The sequence below is a fragment of the Sinocyclocheilus rhinocerous genome, unplaced genomic scaffold (genome assembly GCF_001515625.1).
Source record: "Sinocyclocheilus rhinocerous isolate Xijiao unplaced genomic scaffold, SAMN03320098_v1.1 scaffold377, whole genome shotgun sequence".
NCBI classification, from domain to species: Eukaryota; Metazoa; Chordata; class Actinopteri; order Cypriniformes; family Cyprinidae; genus Sinocyclocheilus; species Sinocyclocheilus rhinocerous.
Genome location: NW_015633195.1, coordinates 349,070 through 372,212, shown reverse-complemented (window position 1 = coordinate 372,212; position 23,143 = coordinate 349,070). Strand labels below are relative to the sequence as shown.

Below are 23,143 nucleotides of genomic sequence, written 5' to 3'. Positions count from 1 at the left end.
TCTCTTTATATCAGGCAACCCAGTTGTGTTCCTCTGCGGCCAGATTAAACCTTGTTGTAGCCTATATGCTCTATTCATTCTTTTTTTAGAAACCTCGCACTTTTCTACTCAATTTTAAACGTTGTAAAATTTTAAACAAATTAAGCATGGTCCACTGCTGCACACGTGCCACAATATCGATACTCGTATCGTCAAATCTCTGTGACGATACATCGTCGTATCGATATTTTGAACACAGCACTAATATATATATATATATATACATTTTAGAAAAATAATATAATTAGCATTTTTTTAAATTGTCATCAGTTGTTTTTCATTGGCTCTCTGTCAAATGTCACTTTGGGTTTAGGTGTGTTTGCTATCATGACTTTATACTTTTATTTGGCTGTTCTTCAAAACCACTAACAAAGCTGGTATCCAAACAGCACCTTTTGTGTAAAAATGTGAAAATTATGTTGCTAATGGAAGGGTTTAATTCACAAGTGTACTCATTTCTGTAATACAGTGTGATTTCCTCTCTATTTCCTTAGAAAACTTGTGTAAAAAATGAAAGTGATTGGAGGTGGTGCAGTGCATATGATGTTAATCCCCCTCCAGATTTGCCCGCTCCATCTTTCCTCACTATCCCACCACCAGTGAATGACTTCAGTGCCCCTTCACAACCTCCAACAGCAGAGAACACAGAGAAATCTGTCCCACCAGCCATCAGTAATCAAGAGAATCATGCATTTTCATCTGATCAGGAGAGTGTGTCAGTATGTGACGCACAAACTGCTCAGCAGCACCACCTAGAAGACAAAGTCAATTGCGTTGAGGGTCGTGAATTGTCAGATGAACAGAGTGACAAATTGGACCAAGTGGGGAAAGCCTCAGAAAAAGTTACAGGAAGATCTGGAGCATTGGATGTGGAATCTGGAGCAGAGAAGCTGGCAAAAACAGGTGCAAGAGGATCTGGATCATGGTTAAGAACAATATCTGAAGCAGAAGGATCAGTATCAGGCATGGGAATAAAACAAGGAGCAGGTGGATATGGATCAGGGCAGAGAACAAAATCTGGAGCAGGTCAGCGAGCAAAATCAGGAGTGAGAGGATCTGGATTGTAGCTGGGAGCAAAATCTGGAGTGGGATTGGATGCAGAATCTGGAACAGGGAAGGGAGTAAAAACAGTTGCAGGAGGATCTGGACCATGGCTAAGAACAATATCTGAAGCATCAGGCCTGGGGACAAAACAAGGAGCAGGTGGATCTGGATCAGAGCAGAGAGCAAAATCAGGGATAGGAGAATTTGAATCAGGGCTGGGGACAAAACAAGGAGCAAGTGGATCTGGATTGGGGCAGGGAACAAAATCAGGGTCAGAAGGATCTGGATCGAACTTCAGAATAAAATCTGTAGCAGATGGATCTGGAGCAACATCTGGATCAGGACTGGGAAGAAAATCAGAAGCAGAAGGATCTAGAGCAGCATCTGGATCAAGACTGGGAACAAAATCAGGAGCAGAAGGATCTAGAGCAGCATCTGGATCAGGACTGGGAACAAAATCAAGAGCAGAAGGATCTGGAGCAACATCTGGATCAGGACTGGGAACAAAATCAGGAGCAGAAGGATCTGGAGCAACATCTGGATCAGGACTGGGAAGAAAATCAGAAACAGGAGGATCTAGAGCAGCATCTGGATCAAGACTGGGAACAAAATCAGGAGCAGAAGGATCTGGAGCAACATCTGGATCAGGACTGGGGAGAAAAACAGGAGCAGAAGGATCTGGAGCAACATCTGGATCAGGACTGGGAAGAAAATCAGAAGCAGAAGGATCTAGAGCAGCATCTGGATCAAGACTGGGACCAAAATCAGGAGCAGAAGGATCTAGAGCAGCATCTGGATCAAGACTGGGAACAAAACCAGTAGCAGAAGGATCTGGAGCAACATCTGGATCAGGACTGGGAATAAAATCAGAAGCAGAAGGATCTAGAGCAGCATCTGAATCAGGACTAGGAACAAAATCAGAAGCAGAAGGATCTAGAGCAGCATCTGGACCAGGACTGGGAACAAAATCAGCAGCAGAAGTATCTGGAGCAACATCTAGATCAGGATTTGGAACAAAATCAGTAGCAGAAGGATCTGGAGCAGCATCTGGATCAGGACTGGAGTGCTGCCCGATGTGTCTGATGCCATTTCCTGCAGGGTGAGTGAACTTTCAAAAATTCCACAAGCAGAAGGATCTAGAGCAGCATCTGGATCAGGACTGGGAACAAAATCAAGAGCAGAAGGATCTGGAGCAACATCTGGATCAGGACTGGGAAGAAAATCAGAAGCAGAAGGATCTAGAGCAGCATCTGGATCAAGACTGGGAACAAAACCAGTAGCAGAAGGATCTGGAGCAACATCTGGATCAGGACTGGGAATAAAATCAGAAGCAGAAGGATCTAGAGCAGCATCTGAATCAGGACTAGGAACAAAATCAGAAGCAGAAGGATCTAGAGCAGCATCTGGATCAGGACTGGGAACAAAATCAGCAGCAGAAGTATCTGGAGCAACATCTAGATCAGGATTGGGAACAAAATCAGTAGCAGAAGGATCTGGAGCAGCATCTGGATCAGGACTGGAGTGCTGCCCGATGTGTCTGATGCCATTTCCTGCAGGGTGAGTGAACTTTCAAAAATTCCACAAAGTTGATTAATTTCACAATGCAGAACCAAAGATGACAATTGCATGTAATTTGCCTCAGCAACCCAAAATGTCCCACTGGATGACTGCCACAAAATATCCAGTGCATAAATCCTACCCCAACACATCCCAGCATTCCCCAATTTGGCATTGCTTTTGGCAGCTGAATGGCCAGAGAAGTTTTAGCAAATAATCTTATTGGAAATCCATGTGAATAAACTGACACTTGTATTTCAGAATGCAAAACCTGAAGTTCATTGTTCATCTTCGCTAGAGTTCTCAGATGGCCCATTAAAAACTCTCAGAATTCAGGTGTTTTGCAGAACAGCAACTCTAATGAGGATGCAAGGGATGAGATTTGCTCTCATTGTAGAGTAGATGCATGTTCTGGAACACTAGAGACTAGAAGACTGAGATCAGCTTTGGCACTCGAGATGTTTAGCTGGCTCTTTAGGTGAAGCCAGAACATACATGCGCTCACTCTCATGAACCCCTTGGCAAAACAGTTTCACTAAGCTGTGAGATGAAGTGTTGGTGGACAGAATCATGCATTCCATCACTTCTTTCAAATGGCCAAAATCAAATTAGTAATTTGCTGGAGAAAGACATTTTATTTTCCCTAAATGAAATGGATTTGAGTGTTTGCACCTTGGGTGCTGGTGGAGCGCTGCGAGATGGATATCACAGCCACGGTTATGTAACTCACTCCTGGATGTGATGTCATCCCTGCAGATGTAGAGCGGAGGATCCAGTTCAGATGGGATTTATATTTATTTGTTGCTTTATGAACACTTCATTCTTTATTTTGATTGATGAACATAGCAACGTTTAGCAGCTGTTATTTTTGTTGTACTGAAGTATGCAAAGAATTACACGACATAACATTGAATTCTGGGACTTTTAACAATAATGAGGTAGTACAGTGATTTTTTTCTGATGGAAATTCCCTGATACTTTGACAAACTAGTCTTTAGATGTGCATAAGTTATTTACAAATTAATCTGCATTTTTTGTGAATTATGAGTTTTGTTATTTGGGCAGTTTAAGTGGAAATACTTTAGATCCAAATCGGGCAAAGTTGACGTCTTGCAATGTGACATGCATAACACATGCTGTTTAGTTCTTATTAATTGAGAGACTACATGGAATATTTGTACTTTTAATTTATTTATATAAATATTTATCTGAATATAATGTACAAAAAAATCATTGTTCACACTCTGCAGATAATCTCCATTTACAGTATAATCTAGTATAATGTTATTTTATAAATTTACAAATTGAATTTATAAATGTTTAATGTTCATTGTTAAATCATGTTTATTCATAATACATTAACTAATGTTAATTTGGTAACACAATAAGGTCTTATTTGTTAACATTGGTTAATGTATTAACTAACATGAAATAACAGTGAGCAACATTTAATAGTCTTTGTATAAATTGTAGGTTAATACAAAAACAAATGTTCATTGTTTGTTAGTTCAAATTGCATTAATGTTAAAAAAATACAACTTTTAATTTTCATTTTAATGTGTTAATTTATACAACCTGAATTGTTCAAATGTATTAGTATATGCAGAAATTAACATGGACCTATATTAATAATTGCTGTACATGAAAAGATATAATAAAATATTTACAAAAATGTGAGGGGTGTACTCACTTCTGTGAGATACTGTATATATATTGTCAGTTCATGACAGTGAATGCATACTTAATACTTATGAAAACAAATTGAACTTGATTGTAAAGTGTTTTTGAATTTTCCTTGTAGATTCATATACTTTTTAATTGAGAATCTTGATGTTGTATTATAAAAGTCAATGGAATCGTTATATATCCTGTATATTCATATACCAGTGCTTTACAGGCTTTTATAGGTGTCATTTTGACCTTGCTGTCATCTTTAACCAATGCCAACTCTCCAAAAAGGCTGTTTATGAACTTTTCTGCCCGTGAACTTTGGAGCACTTCTCAGAAAGAGGAAACACTATGTTGAAACACGGCAGACTGTGAGTGTACTTAAAGAGAGTAGGAAGAGAAACACTAAGAAAGACAGTTATTCATTAGAACGGGTCAAAAAGTCACCAGATTCTTGCGAGGTCTGAGAGCAGCACTCCTTCGGCGTGGTGGGCAGCACTGAACCTTGCAGAACAAGGCAGCACTTTGTTGTGAGTGCAGGGCTGGCGTGCGCCGCTGCCCGCTCTCTGCCCGCCGTGTGTACATTGGCCAGACTGCAGAGCACAGCAGAACACAGGCGGCCCCGTGAGAGAGACACAATGAACACTCTTGTCTAGGGTAGGACAGATAGAGAAAGGGGCAGATATAGAGAGCGAGTTTCCGAGGGCGTCGATATGAGTCAAGGGCAAGACTGGTGATGAGGAGATGGAAATCTTGATGGAGGGGATCAGGGTGGGTTGGCACGCATATATCTGTCGTTTGGAATCGTACTGTAAATGGTCACAGGAATGTGTGTGCTTGTTAGCCGACAGCTTACTACAACAAACTATTCCTCAGTGGTTTATTTTTGTCTGCACACATAAGTAAATTACTATAAATGGAGTTATTCATTTCTGCTGTATCTGCTTCTACAAAATACTATAAAAAAGCAATCAACTATTCATTAGCACTGAGTGAAAAAAAAGTGCATGAATTCTAACGTGATGTTTTTAGCCAATACATGGTAAGAATTGTTGGATACCAAGAGACAATCTAATTGGAGAAGCATAAATTATTGAAGTGTTTCTTTTTGAGTGATATCAGGGGATCAGCAACATTGTAAACAGCTTCTCTACAGTCCAAAACTTACATCAACATCCATTATTCCCAAATTGTTTTTTGAGAGACAGTAAGGGATCAATTATCATGACTCAAAAATCTTGTTTTGTTTCCAAAACTACTCATTGTGCAAGAGAGAAATGGTCTTGCTGTAGCACCCTTGTGTTTGGGTTTACAGCACTGATTTATCTTCAGTTATTGTGTGTTGGATTATGTGTGTGTTTTTGTGCTGTTCGCTATTGTTAAAATCATGAATGTGTTCGTTTTTTTTTTTTTTTTTCAGGTTCACCCAAATGGATTGCGATGGTCATCTTGCGCAATGTTTATCAGAGATTCATGAAGATATTATTTGGTGATGATAAGGAAATTCTGTTATATTATTTTAGGTACCTGTGTTACGTTGCATGTGCTTGCAAAGTATTACTTTAGCATTTTTGATTACTGTAGCCAGAAAGCCTGTTAAAGGAATAGTTTACCCAAAAAGGAAGATTTGCTGAAATTTTACTCACCCTCAGGCCATCCAAGATGTAGATAAGTTTTTTTCTTCATCGGAACAGATTTGGAGAAATTTCGCATTACATCTCTTGCTCAGCAATGGATCCTCTGCAGTGAATGGGTGCCGTCAGAATGAGAGTCCAAACAGCTGATAAAAACATCACAATAATCCACATGTAATCCACACAACTACAGTCCATCAATTAATATCTTGTAAAGTGAAGAGCTGCGTTTTTGTAAGGAACAAAACCATCATTACAGTGTTTTAACTTTAAACCATCGCTTCTGGCCAAAATACCAGTCCATAACCCATAATTAAGTATTTTATCCAGAAGCAACGGTTTTAAGTAAAAAATCTTAATGATGGATTTGTTTCTTCCACACATGCATCTTTTGGCTTCTCAAGACATTAACTGATGGACTGGAATATTAAGTCGTGATCACGAGAAAACAACTTTTGTTATGTCGTGATCACGAGAAAATAATTTGTTATGTCGAGATCACAAGATAATTAAGTCGTTATCACGACAAAACAAGAAAGAAAAAAAAAAAATAATCCATGGCCTCTTAGGACTTCCATACATAATAACACTTCCTCCGGTGAAAAAGTCCATCCCCTGTTGTCCTCTCACATCAAAACCCCACTGACATATTTATTTAGAACTGCTTTGGACTTTTTCTTTTTTTTTAACTTGTAAACAGTGTTTGATCTGTGCATATTTCTCTCCTGATTCAGACGAGATGACTTTTAGACTAAAGTAAGCAAAATTATTCATAGAGGACTCATATTTTAGCCAGTAGCAAAATATTACAAACACACAATTTATGGATTACTCACATGTGGATTATTATGATGTTTTTATCAGCTGTTTGGACTCTCATCCTGATGGCACCCATTCACTCCACTGGTGAGCAAGTGATGTAATGCTAAATTTCTCCAAACCTGTTGAGATGAAGAAACAAACTCATCTACATCTTAGATGGCCTGAAGTTAAGTACAGTTTCAGCAAATTTTCATTTTTGGATGAACTATTCCTTTAAGTATTTCTTATTAAATATGATTGATAAATATGCATTGTGCAATAAAGACAGTGTTGGACATGCTCTCTCACAGACCAGTGTTTTTCTTTTCTTTTTTCCACACCCAGAAATCATGAGACAGGAAATGTGAAGTCATTACAATGAACATTTACTGATTTACAGTTATTTTCTAAGATGCTTAAGACTTAACTTCGTAAAACCAAAGACATGTTCACATCTCTCTCTCCCACCTTCAGCCCACAGGAACTCTACTAGAGCTTTCATTTACAATAATTTATAAAACAAACACTTCAAATATAAAAGTATTCCCCTGTAGCACATTGATAAGAGCGTCATTTGCTTTGGACTCAACATAAGGAAAAAAACGAGAGAGAAAAAAAAAGCAGAAGACAGCTTGCGACAGATTTTGTATTTGGCTAGTTGATAAATAATGGAAATTTCTTGCTTAAAATGGGACAGGAACTTGTATTTTATCGCAGTCTTGGGCTCTAAGTTTGATACTAGCAGTTGGGACACTGGATTTAGTTATCTCTTATAATGATGCCGAAACAGATTTATTTACTTTTTTTGTGCATGAAAATTTTAAGGGTTAAATTACAGATATTTACAATTATGCCAAACTTATTCCAGTTAAAATATAAACATGAATAAAACCCCAACAAAGGACAATAATAAATCTGACACCATTTCATGTGGATTCTGTACATTAGCTCAAGCTGGTGGAAAATTAATTGTTGGTCGGATGAAGATGATTTATTACTTGGTCCTTTGTAATATACCATAGTACCTGTTTTTCTGACAGTTTGTAAAAAGAATAATTGGTTTACAGGAATGAAAATGAAGCAAATTTTGAGCTAAATAATGTCATGTAGACTATGTTAAAAAGCTGAAAATTTGCACGAGCAATGGCCTTGCCAAACTTTACTGGAATGCCACTTGTTGGCAGTTTGCATTCAACTAAAGTTCCCATTACAAACAATCCATATGTCATTCATAAATAGTGGAGTTCATTAAAATGTTGTGCCTGTTTTCGCACCAGCTTTTCATTAGAGAGCTGAAAACACGGTGGGGAGATCTGGCTTTGCTCTCTGCCTCGTTATCGTTACGTTTGTCTCACTTGTTATCTCCCGGGCCATTCTTTGTTCTTAGCCCGTCTGCTAATCTCGCTACTGTCTGACACAAAAGCAGCTAATTAATCCTGTTAACATGGCAGCAATTCTTCATACAGGTCTGATTTCATCAAAGCGTTCACATCTAAGAGTGTCGTCTTCACTCTCCAGGAAGAGAGGGGAATAAAAAATAAAAAAAAATTTGGGAGATTAAATGCAATGGATGATAGAAAACATATCTAGTTGCTTAATAACACAATACCTTATCACTGTGAGGGATTAATCAGTCAAGCTAGCCTGTGATTGGCTGTTTTTATTCTTTAAAGGGAAATTACGGATTTTGAAGTAAATTTTTAAGAGCTTTTTTGTGTGGCCTGGAATTTAAATAGACATGATGGTTTAGTTGAGTGTACGGCTATGTTTGGAATAGCATACTAACATGCTACTCTCACGATCTCTGCAGTATGTATATACTGTGCACAGTATGCATGGGATACCCAGATGACCTACTACATTTGCCAAGACACACACAGTGCAGAATTACATATCCCATAATGCAATACACACAACTTGACCTTCCATTTCCATCTCTTTTTTGGCTCATTTGTTTGCCTAACTGTGAACAATCACAGCATTTGTACACAAAATTGATTTTAAAATACAAGTCATTATTAGTTGCTTATATGCAACATCACAAGGTAACGTGACAGTGCAGCTTACTAATGTCTGAAAAGTGTTTATCGTGGAATATTTATTATTTCACCTACTATTAATAAAAATAGTAGACAGAGTACAGTATATACTACTACTGTAGTACGCTAGAACTCCATTCCAAACACAGCCTGTCACCGAATGATAAAAGATTAGCATTCTGTCCTTACTGTGTTTGATATTGAGTGTTGCAATGGGTTGAATTTGAGCATTTGATTGCGACTACAAAGACAGTTCCACCATGTGTTTAGGTCATCTGAGATTCAGTCACATCACTTGCACAATTTTGCCACCACATAACACCAGCGACATGATGTACAAACCCCTTGTTTGTGTTCTCTCACGCTCCACAACATCTCAACAGCACGTTATTGACAGATCACATGAGTACAACACAAAACCCTCTCTGTAATAAAAAACTCTACTGTAATATTAAACCCAGACTCATTAGGGGAAAAAAACGTGCCTGTGGTGACATTTATGCATTGTTTTTTTGAATGTTTTAAGACCCTTTCAGTGTGAAATGTCCAGTAAGTTGCTTCTACAAGTCTTTGAGGTCTTTTATCCTAACTTGGGTTTTGTGGCACTCATGCCCGAGTGCTTAGCATCGCAAGTGCAGCGCTGTACCGGGTGAGCTACCGAGCATGTTTACTATCTGGGAAAATCCATATATATGGGGTTGGTCATGCGATGCAAATATCAAAATGTATTACAAATCATGCCCCGTAATAATTTGTGTAAAAAGAAGTAAATGTTCTTCGCATTTTTCTGCCAGTAGTGTTCATTTCAGCAGGAAACTGCAGTAACATGTATATACATTTTTGGAGTTTTGCAAAAATATGGATAGAGGAACGTTTTTTTCTAATGAGCCGAGGTTGGTAATATTACTGCTGGTCAGATGTATTTGGGCTTTGTGATCATTCAGTGTCTAATCTTCATGTTTTGTTTTCAACATTTGGATCAGTGTGTTTATGTTATGTAGAAAAAAATATAATAATAACACCTGCAGCCCACTTTCTCATTGGATGGTGCATTGGAAAACCAACTCCAATCTAACGTGGAGTTCAGAGCAGTTTGGAGCATGGTGAATTTTGGATCTTTGAGGCACTTCTTCAAAAAACACATTTTATCTCCCATTTACTCTGTAAAACCAACATGGGAGGTTAAAAGCTTGTGGCTTGAAGCACAGCTACCCACTGTGGATGAATCCATCATGATCATGAATTAAAATGTGCCACTTTGCATCATAGAAGGCATCATAAATTCTTCAATTGGCTACCTACACTATAATACAACAAACATTTTTTTGACCTTTAAACATTATACATTCTTGTTTCGCTTGAGGACGAGCCTCATACAAGATTAAAGAGAATCAAAAAGTACCCACTGTGGATGAATCCATCATGATCATGAATTAAAATGTGCCACTTTGCATCATAGAAGGCATCATAAATTCTTCAATTGGCTACCTACACTATAATACAACAAACATTTTTTTGACCTTTAAACATTATACATTCTTGTTTCGCTTGAGGACGAGCCTCATACAAGATTATAGAGAATAAAAAAAAATAAAAAATCTAACAAAATAAAAGTGCACATTAAGTTAGAACTGTCATATTTAGCAAGGGTTGATGGGAAATGTAGTCTCTGATGGACGCAGGCACACATTGAAGGAACTAACTTGAGTCCCAGTTAACAGTGCACGCAGACACATGGGCGTGAAAATTAAAGAGGATGCTGGGAAGCAGGAAGACAATCAACAGCTGAAATTTGGGGAATAGTTGTGAGTTTGTTTTCTGAAGTTTCTCCAGTCGTTTCTTCTTCCAGTGTAACCCCAAAATAACTCAAGGACGGTCCGAAACGTGAAGTCGTAGTGTTGCTTTTTGTCTTTAACACAGTTTTAAGGAGAAGTTCTTCTCTGTGAACACATAGTCTGAGCTAAACTCAGCTGTAGTAGTCTTGTGGAGCCGCAGGCAGAGAAACATCAGCAGTATTGTTCTTCCCTCATACGGTTTCTTCAGTGGAGAGCAGCAGAGGATTAATGTACTCGAATCCCTCAAACTCAGACTGGTCTATTCTCTTGATCACATCCCTGAGGAGAAAAAACAACATTATTAATGGAAGAGCTACAATTCAACTGTACATGTCCCGCACTGTGGCTTAAAGCACAAATTAAGGGAAAAGAGAAGGTAGTTTGATGAACTGATTTTCCGTTAGGTGCTAATAAGCATTGCTGGTGGCATCCCATCTTTTACATGTATATTTATTAATTTAGCTGACACTTTTATCTAAATGAGGAATATAGACATTTAACCTAAGGAGGCAATAACGTCTCGGTTACTTGTGTAACCCTCGTTCCCTGAAGGAGGGAACGGAGACGTTACGTCAGTCGTGACTGACGAATTGGGATCTCGCCCGAGAGCCCAATCACCTTCGAGTGTAAACTAAACAAGCCAATGACAGTTGGCGTGCGTGTTTCGCCACGCGCACCCCGCCCCGCAGCGCGGGTATAAAAGGAGAGCGCGTGCAAACGCACATCAGTTTTTCGCTGAGGAGCCGAGACTACGTGCCCCGGCCATACAGCGGTGGTACAGCAACTGTGGCGACGGAACGTAACGTCTCCGTTCCCTCCTTCAGGGAACGAGGGTTACACAAGTAACCTAGACGATATTTCTTTATCTTTTGTTCTTTAATTAACATTAATGACAGACAGTAGCGGTATTATTAGGCTGCTGTCACTTTAAGACCTAATGCACAGAGCCAATATTCTGTTACATGGCTGCAGCTCGCCGAGGTTTCAGCAGCCTGGATGGCAACCCCCGCTGATACGCCGTAACACCAACGCCAGCTGTTTTTCAAAACACTCGCGGAGATTCGTCTTGTAGAAGGCTCGGCTCCGAAGCGAAAAGCTGATGTGCGTTTGCACGCGCTCTCCTTTTATACCCGCGCTGCGGGGCGGGGTGCGCGTGGCAAAACACGCACGCCAACTGTCATTGACTTGTTTAGTTTACACTCGAAGGTGATTGGGCTCTCGGGCGAGATCCCAATTCGTCAGTCACGACTGACGTAACGTCGAACGTGACTGAGTGAAAGGGAACACAAGAACAGCTAACAATACAAAGTTTCAAGGAGAGCATCTTGAATATGTGCTCAATTTGACCTATTTCCAGTGTGATTAAATACAGCTGTGATTTTTAACATTTCTTTTTATTTAGTACTTGGTCGACATTTTCCCACAAAACGAAAAATGCACATTATGTATTTTCTTGGGAAATATATGATAACATTTGAAAGTTTGGGGTCAGTCCCAGAGAGATTTTAAAGTGACAGTAAAGATATTTATAATGTTACAACATATTTCCGTTTCAAAATAGAATAAAAGAATCCTGAAAAAAAGGCATCACGGTTTCCACAAAAATATTAAGCAGCACGACTGTTCTCAACATTGATAATAAGAAATGTTTCTTGAGCACTAAATCAGCATATCAGAATGATTTCTGAAGGATCATGTGACAATGAAGACTGAAGTAATGGCTAAAATGTATTAAAATAGAAAACAGTTATTTTAAACTGTAATAATATTTCACAATATTACTGATTTACTGTATTTTTTTATTAAATACATGCAGCGTTGGTGAACAAAAACATTAAACAAATCTTACTGTCTCCAAACTTTTGAACAATAAATGTATGAAAATATCTGGTATGTTACTTCAAGGAAGCTGAATTATTATATTTTTTTGATTCTGCAAGGGAATATGTAAACTTATGAGCAAATCTGTAAATGCAGAGGGCCCACCAGAAACAACAACAACCTTTCCTCATCTGCGTCAAGGGGCTGGATAATAACAAAGGGGGCTCTAACTACAGCAGTGGGCAGACAGAATTTCACTATAGAGTACAATTGAGAAATTCAGTGGCGTCTTTCTTCTCTTGGCTATTTTTTTTACACTGGCAATGATCCTTTACATGTCTAAAGCGATAGTAAAATTCTTGCTGAAATCAGACCTCTTGCTCTTCAGAACCTCAGGAATCCATTGATCTATTTTATCAGCCTGTTGAGGATAGCGCACTGCTATAATGCTGCACCTCTTCTATGGCGTAATGCTGAACCGATTCAAAACTCGTTTATCACATACTGTCAAACACGGTCCGTGGAGGACAATTCTCCTCTATAACAAGCACTGTAAGAACTGATATTTCACCAGATCCGGGATCAGTGCCAAATTGTGTGTTCTGTGTCTGATTGAATAAAGTCCCCAGAGGGCCACTTGACTGTATGTGGGTGTGTGTGGGGTCGAAATGCCCCCAGCAAGAGTGAAACCTAAAATAACATGAACGACACCTCTATGCCGTAATATCAGGCTCAGGTTTCAAAGGGAGTGCAGGGGGGAAATGTGTGATGCCACAGAGGAAGAAACACAGAAAGACAGACATTCTGGGCACTGACCAAAATAAACAAGCCTCTTTACTGCACAAATGTTTCTTTAGAAAATAATTTCAAGGTGGAACTTGTTTGAAAGAAAGCAAGCAAGCAAGCTTTGGTACTATTTTTTCATTTTCAAAACTTTTCGAACTCCATAACATGTCTAACACTACTAACATTTCCTTTCACACAATCGGTTTAAAAACATACGATTATTGTGACAAGTAATGCGAACATTTGGCTTTATGAAAGTAAATGACTTTAAATGAAAGGTATGTGTAGATAAAACACTTATTAGGGGCCATTAAAAATGCCCACTAGGAAAATTTTGGGGTCGGTAAGATTTATTAAAAATAGAATATAGTACTACAATTTAACGTAACCTTTTTATTTGAATGTATTTTCAAATGTAATTTATTCCTGAGATGGCAAAGCTACATTTTCAGCAGTTAAAATATCAGATCACTTCAAGATACTGGATGACCTCATTCGGAACTGAATGCCTGATTCGGATACTGTAAAATGGCATTAAAATGAATTGAAATTCAGATGGATGAATGGAACGGATGGATAGATTAATGGATGGATGGATGGATAGATAAATTGATGGAATGATAAAATGATGGATGGATAGATGGAACAATAGAACGATGGATGGATGGACGGATAGATGGAATGACAGAACGATGGATGGATGGATGGCTGGATGGATAGATGGAATGATAGAATGATGGATGGATGGATCTCCAATCCAATCTGTCTTTCCAATTCTGATTGAACTTCCCGTGTTGTGGGCAATTCAACTCACACTCACGAATTGAAAGGGATCTAATTCTTCTAACTTTTGCATAACCCTACTAATCATGGTACGTTTTAAATGCACAGCCCTCAGATTTTGCCGATAACAGGATGCATTTCAGTCATGGTACCAAATCACATTGTTAATCAAAGATGCCGCCCTCTTTCAGGGCTGCATTTTTGGAGCTCCATTCAATGTACATTGAAATCAGGAATCCCTTTTAGAAGCTTAAGGACTGCCTGTCTCTATGGATTAAATCAGAATAACAAATTCAGCCAGATATAAAAGTCGTTGTGAAGACTGGAGTCCCTCTCGAGAGAAATACACCTCTACAGAACAATACGTCTCAAAGCCCGGCGTGATTGTCCTCCACGCAGAACGACAGGAATGTCTGAAGAATCTCTTGAGAATAATGGGGTGAGGCCTCAACAACTGACTCAAATGTACTCAGACATGCCATGAGGCAACCTACAATCCTCCACCATTGAATAAATGCACATTGGAGCTCCATTCAATGTACATTGAAATCAGGAATCCCTTTTAGAAGCTTAAGGACTGCCTGTCTCTATGGATTAAATCAGAATAACAAATTCAGCCAGATATAAAAGTCGCTGTGAAGACTGGAGTCCCTCTCGAGAGAAATACACCTCTACAGAACAATACGTCTCAAAGCCCGGCGTGATTGTCCTCCATGCAGAACGACAGGAATGTCTGAAGAATCTCTTGAGAATAATGGGGTGAGGCCTCAACAACTGACTCAAATGTACTCAGACATGCCATGAGGCAACCTACAATCCTCCACCATTGAATAAATGCACATTTTTTGCATTGAGTTGACTAGCCTTTCTCTTATTTTAGCACTTGTTTTAATCACCGCAGTATTCAAAAGGACCGAGTTTATGAATGAGCGACTGAAGAAAAGACTTGAAAGCATAAAAGCCCACCTAGAAACTCACTTCATACTGATTAAAGCCAGTTTCCACATGAATCTCTGGTTTTTAATGCCTCTCGGCATCAGGTTTTTGCCGTTTAAGAGCTATTCTTTGTCCTCCCTTTCAATGTGGCCCTTTTCTGTGCACCTCATACTGTAAAGCAATCAGAAACTCCAGAGGGGATGTTTCCATATGACGACATCACCTCTTGACGATAGCCTCCAGATGGGTAAACCATTTCACTTCATCTCACTCTCTCTTCTGAAGGGGAATCTTAGACATATAAACCTCACCATCCTAACCAGCAGAATCAAACTGAGTGGAAACCCCCGTCATTAAACGGCTAAATCTTCTGCTGGTGCAGTCATGTAACTTTGAAGTTGTTAAATTATTACATAATCGCTCTCAAGATGGATTCCGCAGAAGTGACGACTGACTTTAATTTTCATTTAAACATTTGGAAGATGTCACGGTGTGTAAGGAGATGCCAGTTTGTCTTTTCATATTTCAAATCTGGACACATTTGACCAAACACGAGGTCCGGTCGTATTAGCAGTTTTTAGCAACTGGACAGGTCATTGGAAAACAGGTGGAGTGATTCTTCTGTCAGAGGTAATGAAGGTGGTAATGAAATGCCCTTCGGCCAAGCATAACATTTTTCAATACTTACTCGTCGTCTGGTGTTAGCTGCACGGGTTCGTTGGTGAACTGCGTGTCAAAGTTGTCTAAACCGTAGTCGTCTGTGATCTGAGGTTTGAACGGTGGCGTCACCTGCTTCTGTTCCAGCTAGAGGAGAAAAGTGAGAAAATGATTGATTAGAACTAAATCCACTCCAACATTACAATATCAAGACCCCTGATCAGAAAAGCCTATTTTGATAACTTGATTAACTATGTTCTTTTTAAGCTTTTTTTTCCCAAAACCTTGCTGGCTACATTGCAGAGTTCAACAACAGTTTTAAGCTGAGAACACACTACACGACTGTCTGTCTGGCTGATTATGAATGCAATTTGGTCTTGACGACTGATCGTGTTCAGTTGGACCAGGTCTGTTCCAGTTGGGCTCAGTCGCTGTTTGCAGTCGGTAGAAAAACTTGCATAGTGTGTGGTGTCTAAATAAAGATTATAATCTTAGAATTCGAGAACCAGTCATTGGCAGTCATTTTCACAAAGATTTTTTTAAACATGTTCAACATTTGCGACTGACGCCGGCGATTGCATATGTGACTATGCAGTGGAGATGCGTTTACTGTCAAACATTATTCAGCATTCATTTTGTAATTTTGTTTCTTGATACATCTTGTTGTGATTTGTTTCTTGTCTTTCTTTTATTTCATAAGTTAACATTGCAAGTTAAATGGCTTTAGACTATTTATTTGTTTTTTTTCTGCAGTCGAAGAAAGTAAAATAGCCTAAATTATATCAGTGATTTCTCCTATTTTAAAGAGATTATCAAGAATTATTTTATTTAGATCTGCAGTCTAATAAAATTTAAGAAAAAAAATGTTGAATTACCCTATAAGACTAGGCTTATCTATAGGTTACAGGCTAATTCAAAATATTCTTAACTTTTAAATTTTTCTTAAAATTTGTTTGGAAGAATATTTAAATCAACTTCATAACAAATAGGCTTTTCTTCATAATGAATATACGAACATAACAAATAGCTATTTTTCAAAACAAAATTTTCAGAAAAAAAATATGACACAAAATGAAATCATTTTATATATACAGTTTAATTATATATAATAGTTTTGTGTCAAATGGATGAGGAAATTACATTGCCTTGAATTTCTCTGCAGCTCTTTTGTCAGCTGTTGGAGTGCAGTGTTGACAGTGCCATTAAATAACATTGGGAGCATGAACGTTTGCTGTAGACTAATAAAATGAAATTTAAATTTAAGAACAGAACAGCACATGTGTCTATTTGTCAGGACTGGAATGAGAAGGTTCAAAAGAATGCGGGAGTCAAGCTTTCCAAGCAGAAATGAGATATAAATTCTCTCTAAATTCAGTCACGCTTTTTAGGCGGACTCGGGTGCAGTTCGCGGGTGTGCACCCAATTTCAGAAAACAGCATTCTCATTATCCAAATGAAACAAACTCTAATGTCAGACGAACCTGGGTGCACTCCAAAATTGCTAGTGTGAAAGCCCCATTAGAAGCAAAGATTCTTTACTGGCTTTACTTCACTTTACTATGGTTCCATGATGAACTTTAAACATCCATGGAACCCTTTTGGAACCTTTGTTTTTAAGAGTGAATAGAAATAGTGTTGCCAAAATTGTGAAAAGCTAGGGCAAAAAAATAAATAAAAAAATTCCCAGCTAGGGCAAATACCTTTTAAGTCAGTGTTCAACCCAAACTAAAACCTCAGAAGTGAATGATTTGGGCCACTCTACATAGGCAGCAACACAAATAGCAGTCCATGCAGGTGATTAAAATTACAATTGTTTCCAACAGATTCTACAGTTATCATGCTGCTAAGCTAACCATATGGCACCCCAATGGACTCTAAGCATAACCATTTCCGAATGTAGCCTTGGTGGCCACTGCAACTTCCTGTGTGGCACAAAATGAATTCTTGAGGAAGTTTCCTAGTGGAAATTTTTAGGTAGTGGTTCATGAGCAAAAAATATATTGCAAACAAACATACTGGGTAAACAAGTAAACATGTGACATAAATTCCATAAATGGACCAGATCATACGTACCCATGTTTATGAAATTTCATAAATGGTGTGACATCCGCTTTCAAGTAAAACCACAAAAAAAAAACGGACAAAAAAAAAAAGGTTACTAGGCCGTTGCTAGGTGGATGCTTAAGTGTGGTTAAAGTCAAAACAGCCTGCTAGGCCTCAATATCCCCTTTGTTCCAAATAAAAAATTTGTATGTATTTACACTACTCTTAAAAAGTTTGGGGTCCGTGAGATTTTATTTTTGAAAAAAATTTATACTTTTATTCAGCAAGGATGCATTAAACTGATCAAAACTGACAGTAAAGACATTTAAATTGTTACAAATATTTCTGTTTCAAATGAATGTTGTTCTTTTTAATTTTCTATTAATCAAAGAATCTTGAAATAAATATATCATGGACTCCACAAAAATATTAAGCAGCGCATTCAACATGATAACATAAAAAAAACAAAAACGTTTCTTGAGCAGCAAATCGGCATATTAGAATGCTTTTTGAAGTATCATGTGACACTGAAGACTGGAGTAACGGCTGCTGAAAATTCAACTTTTCCATCACTGGGATAAATTACATTTTAAAATATGTTAAAATAGAAAACTGTTATTTTAAATTGTAATAATATTTCCCAATATTCCTGTATTTTTGTCCAAATAAATGCAGCCTTGTTGAGGATAAGAGACTGTTCTCAAAAACATAAAAAAATGACCCCAAGTTTTTGAACTGTAGTGTATAATGTGATTATTTTAGTGCAAAGGGATAGAAGAATGAGAAAAGGGGACTGTGTAGAATTCATAGGAAACACAAGTGGAAGTTTAAAACAACATTTTTAGGAGAAATGTCTCCTAGGTTTATACAAATAAATCTGATGAATATTTTATATGTGTTACGCCCACAGGATGTTGATAACGCCTCCCTGGCTCGTCTGGACCTGGAGAGAAAGGTGGAATCCTTGCAAGAAGAGATCGCTTTCTTGAAGAAGCTTCATGATGAGGTACTGAACCACCTGGAGAGAGAAACATCAAAATGAGATGTCTTTAATATCTTAGGTGTTTCTCATTCATAGCATTAACATGAAATGCAAATGCCAATTTTCACATTATTTTCACCCCAATAATGTCACGTGTCTCCTCGAGAGTGTCAGAAAAAATCAGGACATGAATTTTAAAAAATGAGAGATTTTGATACAAATTGAAACCTTTCTTATTACATTCTTCTGAGACCAAATTCTATAAGTTTATACATCCATAATCTCTTCTTCTAATGAATTTTAGGAGAAACATACAAGACAAGCTCATGGTTTAAAAAACAACAACTCAGAGTCTCCTGAGCCATAAAAGAGTAGCTCTGAACAATAAAATGAATAAAATTTCCTCTGGCCATTCAACCATTCTTCTCACAGTCGTGGTTTTCTGGCTGACTGACACTTTTGTTGGGCTTGTTAATATCAGGGGATTGTCAGGCATGTGTGACTTGTTGCCATAGTGATTAAATGGGGCGTAATTCCAAGAGAATAAAGCGGAGACATTGTTTCAGGATCAGGAAGTACATTAGTTCAGGGCTAACAAACTACTGCTATTGTATTTCAGAATGAGATTTGTTCAGTTTACGTTCAAATCAAAAACCAAAAATTATGGATACTTTTATTCAGCAAGGATGCATTAAACTGATCAAAACTGACAGTAAAGACATTTGCAATGTTACAAAATATTTATATTTCAAATAAATTTCTGTTCTTTTTAACTTTCTTTTCATCAAAAATCCCGAAAAAATGTTTTATGGTTTACAAAAGTACTACAAGTACAAAACTATTAAGTAGCAGAAGTGTTTTCAACATTTTTCGATAACAATAAGAAATGTTCATTGAGCACCAAATCAGCATATTAGAATGATTCCTGAAGGATCATGTGACCCTGAAGAATGGCATAATGGCTGCTGAATATTCAACTTTGCCATCACAGGAATAAATGACATTTCTAAATGTATTCAAATAGATAGGTTATTTTAAATCATAATAATATTTAACACTATTACTGTCTTTACTGCACTTTTGATCAAATAACAGCAGCCTTGGTAAGCGTAAGAGAAAATCTTACCGACCCCAAACTTTTGAACGGTAATGTACATAATCCTACTCTTTCCCAAGAGCAGAACGCCCTGCCTTTGCATATGTGTGGATTGCAGAGTAATGGCAAAACAAAAGTGGAGAGAGACATAACAGAGAGGTAAAGACGGCATACAAGGGGGAAAAAAAGATGTTAATTGGTGCCCAGCCGCCATGTGTGTGTGTTTATGATTCCTGAGGCCATTGACTCCAGAGAGTCAGGCGTGACGCAGTTGGCTGCAACCTGCCTGGCGGAACATGCTATCGCTCGTCTCTGTAGCAGAAAACCAATTACACATGCACACCCATCCAGATGCACAGAGGCTCTTCACGCTGATATGTGGGAGTGGATTATTCCCACACAGCTCCTTCACTAGTTCTCGCTTCCCACCGTTCTCTCAGTCTCTCTGTCGGGGTCCGGCATCATCCTCTCTGTGACAAAATGATCGTAAACTCACTGGTGATCCACTAGGATGACACGGTGCTGATTGCAGTGGGATGCTATGACTCCCTTTACACCCGGTATTATGTGTTATTGGTGATTGCATCATAATCGGATAGCAATTGATCACAGTAAATGCACCCAGGATGCACTGTGATCTGATTGCAGACACATTTTGGATCAAAAATGCATGTGACCATATTGGATTTGTAATGTAAATGCTAATCTGTCCTGATTCTGGATCAGGTCAACAGACACAGATATTAATAGTCATACAATAACAAGGCCAATGTCTCTTAAAGGGATGGTTCACCTAAACATTTTAATTTTGTCATTTCAATTCTGTCACTTTCATGTTTTTCCAGATCTATATTTGTGTATCTGCAATCTGTACTGAGTTTCTTTTTTTCTACAGAACACAAAATAAAATATTTTGAATAAAGTTTGGCCATACAATACATTTCATTCATTCATAAATAAATACATACATACATACATACTTTTGTGTTAGCAGAAGACAAAAAAAAAAAAAAACATGTTTGGAACAATATGAGGTTGAGTAATAACAATTTTAATTTTTGGGTGAACTATCCCTTTAAGACCATCTGTGGTCATGTGAAAGACATCTTTAATAAATACCACATCTTTTTAACATTTTTTCCCCCAAGTATGTTTCCAGTGGAGAGCAAAAGAAAAACAGTGTTCAAACTAGCTTTCTCTCTCACATTAACAGATATCTGCTTTCACAGGAATGGATAATTATTATTAATACATTCAAACAACAGCAGTGGCAAAGCTGGCTGAAATATGCACACATTCATTGTCTGATCCCCATGACAGCATGTCACGGCTGTTCTGACTGTGTTCTAGAATAAAAGAGAAAAGCTTGTTTCTTTCTATTCTCCACTTAAAAAAGAAAAACCAGGTTTGAATTACAATGATTCATTTAATTGAGCTTATTTGAATAAAATGCTTTTAAGACTTAATCTTTTAAGACTAAATATGACTCTGATTTACAATTGCGTCTTTCCATAAACATTAGAAAAGACATTGATTTCACTGCAGTTGTGGATAAGAAAACAGGAAATCCACAAACAATAGGATTAGCTACAGTGTAATTTTTTCAAAGTTGTAAATAAAACAAAGATTACTGCAGTATGTTTTACAAGACAATACGATTTCAGTTTCTCTACTTCAAAATTGTATGCTTAATGTGCTACTTGTGATTTCTTTGTAATACTAATACAAAATACTGTATAAATCTATAAAATATTTTCTAAAATGTTAAAAATCAATTGTTTATATACAGTATATATATATATATATTTTTTTTTTTTTTTTTGCAATGCTACAAGTGAATTTATCCATAATTTATGACTTTATGCATTACATTGAATTTATGAATTATAATGTAAATTCTTAAAAAAAAAAAAATTATGTGGCGATTTTCTTAAGCTTTTTAAGTGTTTTAATACTATTAGTGTTTTTAAAAACAGTAAGGTAGTCTAAAAGTAAAAGTGGAGGAAATTAATAATACTGTGTGTGTGTGTGTGTGTGTGTGTGGCAAAAAATGTATAGCCTGAATGCACTGTAAGTCGCTTTGGATAAAAGCGTCTGCTAAATGCATACATTTATTTTATTTATATATATAGTGTATAGACAATTCTGTGTGTAAGAAAAAGTGTGTAAACAAACAATCACAGAGGATCCACAAAGAAGATGCAGTAATTCTCTGCTTATATAATCACAATTGCTCCATTACCCACACACTGATCCAGAGTCTATGAGGCGTAAAGTATGTTAATCATGCTCTCACGCGATCTCAAATAGCCCATGACATCTTTAGTATTTCCTTTTTTCCACTTGATTAAGACACATGCGCAAGCTTGTACTGTGCATGTGGACGTGAGCTGAGGACCCTCTGATTCCCACTGTGAGGAGTGAGACTGACTCCAGATCAGTTCTAAACTTGACTTATGATGTCTGAGTGGAGTGTTTTCAAGTGCTCACAATTCAGTTGGTTAGCAAAGTCCAGTTAGCCAGATTGGTAGATGTTGTAACTACAACATCTGGTTACAAAAAGCATTCCAATGCAGCTGTGTTTTTTGACAAAATAGTGTTTGCAAGTCCAAAAATCTGAGAACATGTAACATTTTTCTAATTTCAAACATTTTTAATCACAAATGATATTTTTTGTATAATAATCTGAAATCTTTCTCATTCATTGTATCATAACGTTTCTTTTAAAACATTTTAATATATCAAATTGTTTCTGTTTTTACAAAATGTAAACCTTTGTTTATTTAAAGTTTTAAATTCTACACTTTCAAACTGGCTTGCCAAAAGGCAAAAAATTATACCGTTTATGATGCCGAAAGTGATTCCAAGTTCAAAATCAGAATAAAAATTAGAGAGAACATTGTTACCAATTTCTCCCCACTTGAGGATCTACATGTACCAGGTCCAAAACTAGGCTCTTGTGTCTTAAGACTGGTCTCAGATGTGGACTTCCTGTGCAGCCCCCCCTGCTAAATCTGTCTTTACATACTGCCGTCACAGAGAGTGAGAGTTGTGCTACATCTCCCCTCCAGGGCCTACACTGCAGACGGTGTGAAGAGGATCTGTCTGAGCGGAGAGAAGCTTTTACACCAGCCGTACCATTCTGTCTCTCTCCCACTTGCTCAGTCTACCCCCTGCTTTCTCATTCAGCTCGCTCTCTATCACTTCGTCTCTCACCGTCTCAGTGCACCTCACTCTTCTCATTCATCTCTCTCTCCTTTTCTCACTCTCTCCCACTTTGTCTCTCGCTGTCTAAAATCATTTCCCGCTCCTCATTCAAGCCGTTCTCACTCTATCTTTTGCAATCTGCCTCACACTCTCAAAATCAGCCTCGCTCTCCCACTCTTTCACCCCCTCTGTCTCTCACTGTCTAAATCACAGTCC

General features: G+C 37.7%; 1 protein-coding gene and 1 pseudogene across 5 annotated transcripts in view; one reads left to right on the top strand and one right to left on the bottom strand.

Annotated features, from left to right (window-relative positions):
- The window catches only part of LOC107743881 (fibroin heavy chain-like), an 8,242-nt pseudogene extending 2,290 nt beyond the window's left edge, over positions 1–5,952 (top strand).
- Positions 5,953–10,190: 4,238 nt separating this feature from the next.
- The window catches only part of LOC107743854 (protein kinase C zeta type-like), a 105,416-nt gene continuing 92,463 nt past the window's right edge, over positions 10,191–23,143 (bottom strand). For all 5 annotated transcript variants that reach the window (XM_016557291.1, XM_016557294.1, XM_016557293.1 and 2 more), the window contains 2 exons: positions 15,632–15,747; positions 10,191–10,896 (listed from right to left, as the gene is read on the bottom strand). In XM_016557291.1, the coding sequence (XP_016412777.1) occupies positions 10,809–10,896; positions 15,632–15,747 (204 nt within the window). In that variant the 3' untranslated portion in view covers positions 10,191–10,808. The remainder of the gene's footprint in view (positions 10,897–15,631; positions 15,748–23,143) is intronic.